This window comes from Aspergillus nomiae (assembly GCF_001204775.2).
Source record: "Aspergillus nomiae NRRL 13137 chromosome Unknown contig00156, whole genome shotgun sequence".
NCBI lineage: Eukaryota > Fungi > Ascomycota > Eurotiomycetes > Eurotiales > Aspergillaceae > Aspergillus > Aspergillus nomiae.
The window spans coordinates 1-14,134 of NW_015378211.1; the positions used below are offsets into that span (position 1 = coordinate 1).

The window sequence follows — 14,134 nt, forward strand, 5'->3', positions numbered from 1 at the left end:
AAAAGGGGATGCAGAGAGTGGGGGGAAGGGACACGGGGGCCTGAGGTGTGTACCAATCTTCGATGTCGAAAAAAGTTGATACCCATGTAAATTACCATGAATACGGTGCGGTAATAAAAATTACAGAGGGGGTGAAAGAGAAAGGTCACACATACATAGTTGTCTGGACCAAGGCCAGAAAGGCCTTTCACGAATGAGCTGAGCCCTTGCAAATATGACAACGCATCGGCATCATACTGTTGGGGTGTTTCGTCAAAGAATATACCCCGAACCGCAAGCTTAGGGTTCGAACTGTTGGTCGGCCACTCTGCGTAGGTTTCGATGTCGCGACGCACGGCCGAGATGTTGCGTTTAGCCCAGGTTGTAGGAACATAACCCAAGAGACGCACGTTGTCATAAGAGGCGAGCTTGGGAATCTCGCGGGTATAATTAGCATCGGGCAGGGCATCGGGCCCGGGGCCGCTGGCTGGGTTAATCACAACGGTAAAGTTGGCCTCCGGATGTGAAGAGATCCTGTGGCGCTTAGTTACTTTCCCCAAAATTCTAGCTTACCACTTGCATGCAGCATGCAATTGGCTTTCAGCTTGCTTATGATGTATATATTTCATGGACCAGAACATCTCAGCCTTTTTGGGGGGGGAGGGTAGTGGGGATGGAAATGAAGGTACATACTCTGCTTCCAATGGATCCCAGGCACCAGGGGCAGGGTACACATAGAGAGGGACGAAGATGTTAGCTTTAGGGCCCATGCTGTTCTTCTTGCGTAGGGTGACCACGACTGCCGGAGGTATAACGACCGCGAGAATGGCAATAAAAACAAAGACCCCCAAAATGATTCGAGAACGTCGGCTTTGCAGACAACGACGACCGCTCACGTGTTTGTCTAGCCCCATTGTTGCCAGGTTAGGGAGGCAATTTAACGCAAATGCCTTAGTCTGCAACGCAGGAGAACAAGAGAGTGGATTGCTGAGTACTAAATCCAGGCGCCGGAAGACTAAGAAATAAGTAGTCAGCTCTCGAAACCTAGCGTTCAGCCTTTTGCCTTAGTGGTGGACCTCCTGGTGAACCAGAAAAATACACGCCGGCGGGCCCAAAATAGAGCGGGGCAGGTCTCTGTTCTGACCATGCAGTAGTAGGTCTCGGATCATTCAGTGTCGATGTCGAACAATTTATTTCTCCCTGGCATAAAACACATCCATTAAAGTCCTAGCCGTGGTTTTTCTCAACCTGGTGGAGTGCGGCTAGAAGTTCGCAGGCCACTTCGCAGCCTACTTTCCCTTCTGCCCCATCTGAGGCGAACTTTGTTCGAATCACCACTTGGATCTGGACTGCTTTTCCATACCAAAGGGCTGACGTTCTGGGATTATTTTCTTTTCTTTTCTTTTTTTTTTTTTTATTTATTTTCTTCTTTTTTCTTTTTTCTTTTTCCCCCTTCTTTTTCCTATTTTCCTATTTTTTTTAAAAACAAATTCGTTTTTGTCCTTTCTTTTCTTTTTTCCCAGAAAAAACAGGATAGACCAAAGAAATAATATTGGTAAATCCACTTCTTTTTTTATCCATCCTGTATCCATTCGCTTGCGATGCCCTTCGTTCATTGTAAATAAAAAAAACCAGGATAAAAAAGAAAAAAGAAAAGAAAAGAAAAGAAAAAAAAAAATACACCGTCACCATATCTTTTGCTTGACCTTAGCTGGAAGCGGCGGTTACATCGGCGAACCAGTGGCAGTGTCTTCTTCCATCCAAGGAAGTATAAGATTTGTGTTTTCCTTTCTTTTCTTTGACGATCCGGTTCGGAAATCAACTCACACTCGTTGTTTCTCCTCTGAGCAACACGCAATTCTTCTCTCGTTTACTCCGGTAGTTGCTTGTGTTTGCCCGAACACCGTTCTGTTTGCTTCTCATCTTTCATTCACCTTTCATTGCACTTCGTCTTTTCATAAACCCATCCAATAATGGAGAGCCCTCGACAGTCGGACGCAAGTACTCCCATGGAGCCTTGTTCTCCAGGGTGCGTCGATACACCAGCGACGCAGTCATCTGTCTTGTTCGATGGAAATCTTGAAGAGTTGCTGCGCAACTTCCCCCTGGATCAATACATCCTCGTCACCGGCGGTCTTGGTTTCATTGGAAGTCACACAACATTGGAGCTACTCAAGGCCAATTATAACGTAATCGTCATCGACAACCTTAGCAATGCTTTCCTGAACGTCTTCGATCGCATCAAAACACTGGCTTCGAAGTACCATGAGCAACAAGGAACTAAAATGCCCGAGATGCACCTGCATGCCCATGATTACCGCGACAGCGTTGCTCTTCGCAAGCTTCTTGAGCAATATCAGATCGAGTCCAGATGGGGTACGCCAAAGACCAAGATCTCCGGCGTCATCCACTTTGCTGCCCACAAAGCGGTTGAGGAGAGTATCAGGAATCCTCTGAAGTACTACGCAAACAATGTCAGCGGTCTCATCGACTTTGCCACAACGTTGGGTGAGTTTGGTATCAAGACCTTCGTCTTCTCGTCGTCCGCCACCGTATACGGAACTCTAGCAACCTCCGGTCTTCCCCTCAAGGAGGAGCTTTGTGTCCACAAGGATGAGATCTTCCAAGACCGCGACGGGTCCGAGAAACTCATGGAGCCTGGGTGCACAGGCATCACAAACCCCTATGGACGCACAAAATGGATCTGTGAAGCCATCTTAGCAGACCTCGCGGCCTCCGATCCCGAGTGGACAATCGTGGCTCTACGATACTTCAACCCGGTAGGATGCGATGAATCTGGCCTTCTCGGTGAAGATCCGAAGCAAATCCCTACCAACCTTCTCCCAGTTGTCGTCAAGGTCATGACTGGGCAGTACAAGGAGCTGCAGATGTTTGGAACCGACTGGGACACGGAAGACGGCACAGCTGTCCGTGACTTCATCCACGTCACGGATCTGGCTCGGGGACATATCGCAGCCCTCAGTGCTGCCAACGAAGGAAAGCTCAAGGAAAATTTCCGTACATTCAACCTCGGAACCGGCAGAGGCCATTCCGTAATGGAGGTGGTGAACACTATGGAAAGTGTGTCTTCTAAAGAAATCCCAAGAAAGGCTGCTGACCGCCGCGCGGGCGATGTCGGTTCCTGTGTTGCTGTGGCCACCAGATCAGAGGAGGAGCTGCAGTGGAAGACCGAGAAGACACTAACTGATGCCTGTGCCAGTCTGTGCAATTTCCTAGCTGTCAGCGGACTGTCCTCTTAGGCCACTGATCTCCTTTCACCTCATTAATTTTTTCCACCTTTTTTCCCCCTCTCTCCGTGTTAATTTCTGTCTTTCTGTCATAGGGTGGCGCTTAGCGGTGTACTTTTTGTCTTCTTTTGTTTTCTCCTTTCCCAACGCTCGATAATGCCTCTTTCTTTTCATATTCAAAACATGCTGCAACGTTGGTTCTTCTGTTTTTCTTTTCTTTTCTTTCTTTCTTTCTTTTCTTTTCTTTTCTTTTCTTTTCTTTTTTTGCATGATAGAAGCGAACTTCTTTATAAGGCATTCACAATGCAGCCTGTATCTAATATCGGTGTAGGATAAGTTTATTCTCTGACTTCATGTTGTGAAGATGTTGAATACTGATATCAGGAACAGCGAACACCTGTGTCTTTTATAATAGTTAATTGCCAGTCACAAAAATCTTGTCATGTTTCCCAATTGCCTGATTCCGAAGCGGTAGTTCTAACTTCTGATCAGAACCTATATCGAACCACAAGTGCATTGCCATAGCAGTACCAGTAATTATTCTGGGTGCTATACTTTCGAGACATGTCAGTAACCAAATGAGCAAAGGAAGGAGCCTCGTTGCCTGCGTTCTGCATTTTGGGGAGTGGAGGGAGAGGGGACAATTTAATGTTTTCGTGAACTGTGCCCGGCCAGCTTAGTCATGCCATTCAAAATCATCTATTTCCAACCCCTCCACCGCAGATCACAATGCAATACCGACATCGCAACCAGGATTAATTCCTCCACATGCAACAAGGGAAAGCCAATCATCATAGTACAGGGAAATTTCGAATTTGTTGGCAAGGCAGATCGACAGGGTTCACGAAACAAGGCCCGCATCGTCTCACTCTTGGGGCTTGCTCGAAGCAAGAAACTCTGAATAAGGGTAGAGATCGGCATCACAACCGTTAACCGCTGCTTCTTCTCTAACCTAACGGGTCACATTGAGATATGCCGCACTTCTTTAATACCAGCCTGGACTCGACCCCCATGTGTTAGCGCTGCCAAATGCAAAGAGCACCTGATGAACCTGCAATACATATCACTGACTCTCGGTTGGTTCCCAGACGGTTCGTTAGGATCTAGAAGATAAGAAAAAGTCTAATATACCTTAGTCTAATATTCTTGAGCTTGATTTGATAGCTTGTTTAAGCCCTATTCGCTATATTATGATTCTATCTTTTGTGCTTGAGAATCCTTATCCTGCCAGAGAACCTATCATCCTTGAACCACCATTGGCTCGGCGCTGTATTGTATATCCAGTACAATTTGAAATCTATATCTAATAAAGAAATAGTGTGCAATTATGGCTTCTATCGCCAGCTAGTCTTTCTGCTTTTAAGGCCTCTCAATTCTAGGTAGTGGTGTTAAGAGACATCTTTGGAACTATATATGTTTGGTACGGGTGGTTCGACAAACTTATCAACCTAAACTTATTCAGTTCAATACCTCACTCAAAACTTCTGACGATTTGCGACAAAATTTCTATAGTATGACAGGTGGCATACTCCAACAGCTTCCTCTATGTGTGTTAGTACACACTATATTGTGTGCGGCCGAAGTAGTATACCATAAACAAGCATGGTAACGAAGATCTGACGAACTAGGAAAACAGAGAACCCACAGAAGCATAGTATTAGTGTGCAAATTTAGATTGGCCAGTGGTATTTTTACTACAGCTCACTAAGTGATTCTGTTATGACTTACCAGGTGCTAGTCAAGGATCCATAATATACTGCAAAACAGAACGAATAACAGCATCTACAGATTGAGTACTAGTACCTACTGTTATACTTGACCTAACTTTCCCTCCCCCGCCCGACAATACCAATGAGATACGTAATAAAGACGAAGATACCCTGAATTTAATCCAGTGACTTCATCAGTTTAACAATGCCGAATCCTGAATGACTCTTGTATCTTTTCATGTCTGATTGGACACATCCCGATGTTTATCACGTGATAGTACCACCGAATCCGCAAATACCCTATTAACTCATGGTCTCGAATATAAGTAACTATATATGACGAATATACTTCCTTACGAACAGCAACTATCTTTCACGTTCCGCTATAGGAAGGAAGATAATGTATACTTCGGGGTTGTTCAAAAACCATCGCCCAGTATACACGATCATGTGACCATGACCTCCGGCTTGGCATCAAATTCATCCCGCAGTTTTCTTGTAGCTTGCTCCGTGCCAGGCAGTTCCCTTTTATTATCATCACAGGACTGCTTCAGCGGATTTCTGGACACAACAAGGCGTTGGAAAGACCAATTAATTTTATACTGTCATTTTTACATTTGAATACCTTCCCGGAACACCGTTATAATGATCTGCCAGCGCTGTCGAACCAGCCTCTTTTCCCGGTTGCAACCGCAACACGCGGTTACTTTCTCTGCTTCGTCATGCGCACGCCAGCTTCCAATTCACCGAAGCCAATTCCGGAGCTACAGTGATGGCAAGCCTACAGTATCAGCTACGCCGCCTCCTCCTACTCCCCGCCAGCCTGTCGCAGCGGACATCACGATCCCGTCGGCAGTTTCATCAGCGACTCCCGGCGTGTCCCAACCATTCAGCACACCGGAAGAAGTAAATGTTGATGTGTCTTCTAAGAAGCCCACAAAACCTGCCGTGGAACGTCCACCAAGCTCCTGCCCCGCTGGAACGAAGCTGAACGGCCTCAACTACTTCAAGAATAAGCCTGATGTCCTCGCCCTGGAAGACTCTGAATACCCGGAGTGGCTGTGGTCGTTGTTAGATGATGCTAAGAAGCAATCGAAATCCGAGGGCGGAGTGGATCCGAGCAGTATGTTTATCTTGCTTTATCAATAGGTATTGGATCATACTAACTGTGCCATCTCCAGCCTTGAACAAGAAGCAACGCAAGCGCTATGAGAAGAAGATGGCTGCTCGCGCCGCAACCCTCCCTCCTAAGATCCCTGTTCATCATCATGCTACTGATATTACTCCTGCATCGTACAACCGCGGCGGTCAAGCAACGGATGATCTTCTGGCCGAGGCCGCTGAGAGTCTTGACAAGCGCTCCGAGATCACGAAGAGCGCGAGAGAGGCCCGGAGGAAGGCCATTAGAGAGGCTAACTTCCTCCGCGGTCTGTAATTTTAGAGAGACTTGGCTTGGTGCCGGTTTGTCCCATTCTATGGTGTTTTTAACAGGCTTATCCATGTACAATTGTGTTGACTGATTTTGATGTAGAAAGGCCCGCTCGGGATATTTCAGATGTATTTTATGGAACTTTGTACTCATCTTTCTTATAATTCCCAGGCAAGGCGCTGAATGAAGTTTACTGTTTTATCTGTGGGATTGCTCTATTGCTATATACTAAACACTGTGAATAACCAACTCGCGCGTGCTTGAAGTTGGGAAACGGGGATTCCCATCCAATTACTGATGAACTCTAGCCAAGTCATTTAGGGATATCCCACTCCTTGGTTTCGCCTTGACCTTCCACCCATGGCAAACAAGCATCAAAGAGTGCCTTCACCTCGCCCTCTCCAATGCTCACCAGTCCTTGGAAAAGCGTATTATGGCTCTTCTCCACCCAAGCCAAGAAAGAGACGATCAGAATATCCGCGTATCCTGGAGTCTCACCCTCAAGGAAGGGCCCCTTCTTCCCTGGCCGGCCTCTTAGCATTCGCGCCACAGGTTCCATCTCTTCCTTCGCTGCTTTGATTATTTCCTGCACCTCGCTCTCTTCCTTGGGATATACCTCCGGCAGATGCTTTCCGAACTTAGCAGACCGAGTCCTGATAAAGTATTCCTGACCCCGGGGGTCAAGCAGATCAGCGACCCTCGGAATCAAAAGGGTTACGCCTTTTTCGGTGACGCTACCGAGGAGCTTGATCATCGCGAGCGCGAGCGCATAACTGGCATCGCCGGAGGGGAATAGGGGCGGTGAGGGAAAGGTCTGGTCCAGATGCGTGGCGATAGCAAGGGAGTCCTGCATCGCACCGTAGGCGTTCGCATTGATGGAGGGCTTGTGCAGAATGGCGGGGAGGGTATACTGAGCTCCTGCGGCGTGAGGGGTAACGCCATAATGGGAAAGCAAAGGAGCAATGTCCGGATAGGAAATGTACGATTGTGTGTAGGGAATGCCCTTGAAGTTCAAGACCATGCGGGTCTTGAATGTATTAACGGACCATGCCTTTGCCGGCCCTGGGGACAGCGCGTTAGTCAGTAGTCAGCCTTTATGGAAGGCCACCATAGCTCCTTGTAGTCGGAAGTACGGTACAGAACGACAGACATACCGGGAATGGTTGAAGTAATGTCAAAAAAGTGAACGGGAGTGTCGGTGGCCATGATGGTTTTGGTCAAGATGTAGCGCAGGTAGAGTTGCTGTGAAGATGGGGTGGGAATTTTCTCTATTCAGGTGGAGGGAGGGGCTATCTCGCATTATGCTTATATAACTTTAATTTTCCCGAGCCGACCTTGTTGGGAGCTTTACTAGTTAGTATTGTCTCTCATCTTGGGATATTTTGGGCTTGCTGTATACAACCCCAGCCTCCTATTGGTGCATCCGGCAAAAGCTGGCGAATAAGCTGATTGTAGTGGAGTAGTATGAAGCGTTCAGTGGCCGTCCTCGTATCTCTCTATTCAACTAGTAGGTATGGTTGGTAAGCTTTAGTATATTATCCGTGTATCTCTTGCACTAGTAGTTAATACTATCAATTCCACGACACCTTAGGCTGCCATGCAGGCTGCTAATCTGGAGGGGGGAAACAAAGGGAATCATCTGACTTCCCCAAAAGAGGATAGTGATTTAGAGTTCCACAACCACGAGGACTTCAATCTAAATTCTAAACCTATGTAACTAAACAAACAATTTGTTCGTCTTCCTTCCCTTGCCCCTTCCATACGATAATATGATACGTCATGTTCGCCAGCATCCTGACGTGAGTTGTTGTCGTGGCTGTCCTGCACCATAAGAAATGGCGGTCTCTAGGCAACAGCTCGCCTTACTATGTGCTCCAGAAGGCTGAAGGAAGGAAACATAAGATTGGATATCAGATCAGATCGTCATGGGGGATTGCGTATCGGCTGATCAGCGAACAAAACCCAAAACAGCCCAAGTGGAGTGGACCAGAAAAGCAATGGCCAGAACTCCGCCAACACAACACTTGTTCTTTCCGTCTTTGTCTCTTTTCTATCCATCCCGTTTGATATATAAATGTTTCGCCCTTCTCCTTTTCCTTCATCCATACCCTTTTTCTCTTTGTTCTAACTTCCAGTCCCTTGGCTTTGTCTACTCCAGGGGTACACCGCATAGCATTCTATCTTTCCATCGTTCTCCCGACTTGGCGGTAACACGGCGTGACGATCGGCAAGGGAACAAAAGAAAAAAAAGGGGAAGAAGACATCTACGTCACTTGTACTTCATTATCAGCAATTGCGTTGCATCTAAGGCTCGTGTCTAAGGTCTTGCCTAACCAATCGACTCAATTGAGGGAAAATGAACGACCTCACTGATCGTACTGATCAAATCACGCTCAATGACTCGTCAAAGTGCCTAGAGTCAAAAAGCTCAGTGGACTTTGCACCTTTTGTTGCGTCTCACCTGGAGGTGATTTACAGCTCGCTCAAATCCTTGCCCGGGGTCGATTTCCTCCGGGACATCCAACATGAGACTCCTAAGGACGACAGTAACAATGGGGCTGTAGACCCCCTCGCTTCCTTAGCGGCGCTTCGGGAGTATATGGCCAGTTCAGCCTCTTCGGCATCGGGACCTGTCAAGCAGCAGAACTATTCAGCACCCATTAGTGACTATTTCATCTCTTCGAGTCATAACACTTACTTGACTGGGAACCAATTGTACAGCGATTCAGACGCGAGTGCTTATACAAACGTACGCAACTCCCCTGGTATTCCATAGTGAATGCACCTACAAATCCCCTACCATGGAAGCGCATTCTGGCCTATGGAGTACCAACTGTTGGGCTCTTGTGAGGATGGTTCCCTGAATAGGGTGTAACCATGCACTTCCGTGCCCTGTGCATCAGACACTAGCATCAACCCTAATGCAGAACTTGCTGTCTAGGTGGCAATAACTAATGACATTCTAGGTCCTTCTGAATGGATGTAGATGTGTCGAGATCGACGTATGGGATGGCGAGCGAAGCTCCGAATGCCCACCTGCTGATGACACAAGCAGTAGTAGTAGCGATTCAAGCTCCGAGAGAAAGATAAAGGACGGGTCAAAAAGGGAAAGGCTTAAGAGTATGGCTAAACGACACGCCCGCTTGGGATCCATATCAACCAAAGTTGGGGGTCTCCTAGGCCGCAAGTCGTCTCCTGAGGACGTGCCTCTCGACAACAGTGCCCCAGTGGATCCTGCGACTGAGGTCCCGCAACTCCCAGAGCCCAAGGTGCTTCATGGCCACACGCTTACCAAAGAGACTACGTTTCGAGATGTGTGTTATGCCATCCGGGATAGTGCTTTTGTTACAAGTGATCTACCGGTGATTGTTAGTCTGGAAGTGCATGCATCTCTGGAACAACAACAGGCGATGGTGGAGATCATGGAAGAGGCTTGGAAAGGGATGCTGGTGGAAGTCACGCCCGAAAAGGAGGCGACTGATCCTCTGCCCGCACCGGAGGATCTAAAACGAAAGATCCTGATTAAAGTGAAATACGTGGCACCGACGGGTCAAGACAAAATGGAGGAAACGCCAGAAGGTAATGGCGACGAGCTTGAGGCACTCAAGCAACATGCCAATCAAGGTGACTCCAGTAGCACTGCCGACAAGCCAGCTGATGTACCCCCAAAGAAGCCATCAAAGATCTTGGAAGCTCTCAGCAGACTGGCTATATTCACCAAAGGATTCCACTTCAGTCACTTTGAACAACCAGGTAACTACTCTGATTGAGTCTACGCAAACCTAGGAAAGAATGTTCATTAACTATATGTGTAACAGAGGCCAAAGTACCCGGACACGTGTTTTCGCTATCAGAAAATGCGGCTAGAGCAGCGCATGCGAAATATCCCGAAGCCCTGTTTGAACACAACCGCAAACATTTCATGCGGATTTACCCATACGGCCTACGAGTAAATTCTTCGAATCTCGACCCCAGCTTCTTTTGGCGCCGGGGCGCGCAGGTGGTGGCGTTGAACTGGCAGAATCTCGACAAAGGAATGATGCTTAATAACGCTATGTTTGCCGATGAGCAAGGTTGGGTACTCAAACCGCAAGGATATCTAAGTTCTGATGCACCCTTGACCATCGTGCGTCGCCAGCTAGACCTTTCGATAGAGTTTCTCGCCGGCCAGAACATCCCCTTGCCTTCAGGAAACACCAACGAGAAGGGTTTTCACCCCTACGTGGTCTGCGACTTGCATGTTGAGACGCCCGAGGACACCACCTCACCTCAAGTGGAAGACGAGGGCGAGTCAGAGACCGAAAACTACAAACAAACGATCAAAAGTGCCTCGGGAGCCAGTCCAAACTTTGAAGGCCAAATGGTTCAGTTTCCGACTCTATCTGGGCTAGTTGAAGAGCTATCTTTTGTCCGGTATGTATTTCTTCTCGGCGGCAGTTGCCTTCCGATCCCTCAAGCGGTGATCCCAAGCCTGCAACCAAGGTACGAATGAAGCTAATGACCCCACAGATTCAAAATTAAAGACGATGAATTCGGACGAGACTCGACGGCTGCCTGGGCTTGTATTAAATTAGACCGCCTCCAAGAAGGCTACCGGCTAATCCACCTGTACGACTGTTCAGGAGCAAAAACCGACGGCGTCCTGCTAGTTCGTATTATCAAACGGGTCGCCTAGTTTGTTTGTGTTGGACGTTCTAAAGTCACCTGGGTGGTGAAAAATAGAATAAATTTGAAAGGAGACACTGAAGAAGCAAAAAACAAAACAAAAAACAAAAAACAAACAGGGATAAACCGGACGAAAGAAGAAAGATGATTGAAAGTCGACATTGCAGATGAGCCGGACAGAATAGAATGCCAACGCATATGCAGTTGATCTCATAACTCTTTGATTCGTACGTCTGTGCGTGTTTTTATCGGTTGATCGTGGATCTCACTTTCAATTCCAGCTGGTCGGCATCGAAATAATACACATGTCCCCCAAGAAGATCAAGCGCCTCCCCTGGGTAGCCAGCCAGCCACCAAATCGGTTATAATGATACCAACCTCGCACACACTACACTTCATAGACTCATCGAAATCCTAGATTTTAGCGCGAAAATAACTCGGTTATTCAATTTAGTATATGACTACAGATTTAGATAACACTGGTATGTCGAACAGGGGGATAGTCTCGGTTGGAAAGTAAGGCCATGCCCACTTCCAAGGTTTCCAACGTAAACCACAGCACCGGAGACAGGGTAGATTCCAAATCACGATAGACAGGTGCCAAATTAGATTTAGGTTATGTATCTACGGATAGGTCATGCGTGATGGATCTCCATAGGCTTTGAACGCGGTATTGGAATGGGGATGGAGGGGGTATCCCCACTCGTGGGCCGAAACCTGGGTCTTTGAAGTTTGGACATGTACAGAGAATGGAGGAAGACAGGATACCTTTTCCACCGCCGAAAACAATCCACATGACGTAATGATAATTATGCTGTGCTCTCAGATTTAGCCGTTCTCGTGTTACGAACGGAGATAAGGAAGGGGATTGAAGGCAAGGAGGAAGAAAATGAAGAAAAATCAACCCAAAAAAAAGAAAAAAAAAAAAGGAAGACGCACAAGAAAAAGAAAGGAGGGGTAACAAGAATGGGAAAGAGGAGCCGGAACCGTTCTGATTTGATAGACGATCACCCGAAATTACTCGGACTCGACCTGTCAATTTGGATCAATATCGATAGGAAGAAGCTATCTCTGAGGCGGGTTCCTTGGCGCTGGGGACCACACGAATTTGACGCAAGCCAGCTAGTTCGAGAATTGCTTTTCAGGCATGGCAATTGCCAGTCGTGGCTCTCGTCATCGCCAACCGTTAACAAACGTTGAGGGGTCTCGAAAGTGACAGAAGCCAAGAGTAGTACCAACTGGCGACGCGTTGTGGAATCCAGCAGCCACCTGCAATATATCGGAGAATAAGTGCTGGCAAGACCAGGACAGCTCGCAGATTATGACCAAAAAACTACAGGGGAAACCCCTGAGGAGGGTCCATTTTCTATGTATCCAATTCCGGGTTAATCATTAACCAATATGTGAGAAATACACCAAGCAACCTGAGAGGTGGGGCCGAGATACTGATAGAGTTCAGTTTCGCAGCCCAGCTCAACCCAGACAGACGGCAGTCTGCAGGTGGCTGAGGTGACTGAGCCTAAGAAGGGAAAAGGGAAAAGGGGTTCTGATGGTGTATTCCATTGTTGAAGCAACGCGTACCCGAAGCGCCGGCACTGATCTGCGCAGAAACTTATCAAGGGTGCCACTGGCCGCGATCCTGCTATTGGCTCATTTTGATTGGGACTGCATATCCTGTGAAGCACCATGTTAAAAATAGGGAAGAGGAAAGGACAGAGATCATACACATACGCCTCTATAGTGCCGCAAAAGACTGTGACAATAAAGAGAAAGAGAGAGAGGGGAATGAGGAGCCCAATAATAATAATGATAGTAATAATAATATTAATAAAGGCGAACCAAGAAAAAGAGAGACAAAGACTCCTGTTCCCGAATGTCATGACTGTCCCACGGGGTCAGCGTGCTAGCAAACAGAGTCCAGACATTGGAGCAGTGGGGCTTGACGCTAGCCGCTAGATTGTGATGGGGAAGCTTTAGTACAATGAGAGAGACCACAAGCCAGGGCTGAAGTGGTCTGGGTGCACATTCTTCTCTCTGCAAGCAATGCTCACCTCGGCCCAAACAGAGGACAGGGATGCATGTATGGGGCAAACCAATAAGCGATTTTCTAGCGTAGACCGGGTTCAAACAGGAGAGAAATAAGATATGTGATGTATGTGGTGCACCTAACTGCAAGCTGACCAAGCCCCTCATTCCAACATCACGGCGAGAGACTAATGTCGACCGAGTAGGGCCTATGTGAGGTAGACTGCGCGCTGGCTTTCTAAAGTTGATGAGTGGCATGTACCTGTTGGTAACACAAGTGCTTGGTCCATTGTGCGTGATGGCGGTGGGATAGATCGCGTGCCATTCCAACATGACTCGCAACCAGTCACATTTCAGGGTTCAAGAGGGACCCAGATGGCCCAGTTGGGCGGTTTTACCGAATACTGAGTATCCATGGCTAGCTGCATAAACGGTTTCCAAAATATACGCCGAAGACGTTCCTCTTTTCCGCACAGGGATATTCCTTTGCGTTTTCCTTTGCGGCCCCCCCCCTCCTCTCATCATCCGGACCCGCTTTTGAGCTTGGACACGTATTTTCCATGTAGAGAGCAGATCACACTGCGTGATAACCCCAGTCACTGAAATGCAATGCTTGTCATGAACGGGAACATCCGAATAGTTCGGGTCTGACATGACATGTTGGGTTTGCAGGGATTCCTATATGCAAGTTGCCTTGATGCATTGAGTGTAACTGATGTCGTCAATCAATCGATCGATCGACCCTAATATGGAGATCTCCCGATGGCTTTTTTGAATTGTCGGATCTCAGTGAGGGTCTTTGATCCATCAAGTGCCTCCGAACTATATAAGGGCGGGAGGCTGGCGTCCCAGAAAACAGATTAAGCTCTCAGCATCCAACAAGCCGTGGACCAGAACTTGAACTTTGTTGGTTTTTCTTCTTTAAACTTTGACCGTGTCCAATCTTCGGGAACTTGAGAGGCCTTTCACATCTCGGTTCGATCCAACCGAGCATCTCCCCTTCCTTTGAACTTAACCAGAGTACTGGGTAGTAACATATTCAACATGCCGGTGAGTGCACACAACAAAAGTTATTTTTC

The 14,134-nt window shown here is 47.5% G+C and overlaps 5 protein-coding genes across 5 annotated transcripts; 3 read left to right on the forward strand and 2 right to left on the reverse strand.

Moving 5' to 3' along the window:
* Positions 1-155: 155 nt before the first annotated feature.
* Positions 156-893, reverse strand: ANOM_005827 (spherulation-specific family 4 protein; the record flags this gene model as incomplete). The annotated part of the gene is made up of 2 exons (XM_015551084.1): positions 156-513; positions 673-893. Coding segments are annotated over 2 exons (579 nt in total), but the record flags the coding sequence as incomplete, so codon positions are not given.
* Positions 894-1,952: 1,059 nt separating this feature from the next.
* Positions 1,953-3,239, forward strand: ANOM_005828 (NAD-dependent epimerase/dehydratase family protein; the record flags this gene model as incomplete). Its single annotated transcript, XM_015551085.1, has 1 exon — positions 1,953-3,239. One exon carries the CDS (start codon positions 1,953-1,955, stop codon positions 3,237-3,239), a length of 1,287 nt encoding a protein of 428 aa, XP_015406366.1.
* A 2,342-nt stretch (positions 3,240-5,581) lies between these two features.
* On the forward strand, positions 5,582-6,371 carry ANOM_005829 (mitochondrial 54S ribosomal protein mL54; the record flags this gene model as incomplete). Its single annotated transcript, XM_015551086.1, has 2 exons — positions 5,582-6,059; positions 6,118-6,371. The coding sequence occupies 2 exons, from the start codon at positions 5,582-5,584 to the stop codon at positions 6,369-6,371; spliced, it is 732 nt and encodes a 243-aa protein (XP_015406364.1).
* Positions 6,372-6,678: 307 nt separating this feature from the next.
* ANOM_005830 (glutathione S-transferase) lies at positions 6,679-7,571 on the reverse strand (the record flags this gene model as incomplete). The annotated part of the gene is made up of 2 exons (XM_015551087.1): positions 6,679-7,427; positions 7,520-7,571. The coding sequence occupies 2 exons, from the start codon at positions 7,569-7,571 to the stop codon at positions 6,679-6,681; spliced, it is 801 nt and encodes a 266-aa protein (XP_015406370.1).
* Positions 7,572-8,721: 1,150 nt separating this feature from the next.
* On the forward strand, positions 8,722-11,117 carry ANOM_005831 (putative phosphoinositide-specific phospholipase C; the record flags this gene model as incomplete). Its single annotated transcript, XM_015551088.1, has 4 exons — positions 8,722-9,114; positions 9,332-10,118; positions 10,184-10,778; positions 10,875-11,117. 4 exons carry the CDS (start codon positions 8,722-8,724, stop codon positions 11,038-11,040), a joined length of 1,941 nt encoding a protein of 646 aa, XP_015406369.1. The 3' UTR covers positions 11,041-11,117.
* Positions 11,118-14,134: the final 3,017 nt, after the last annotated feature.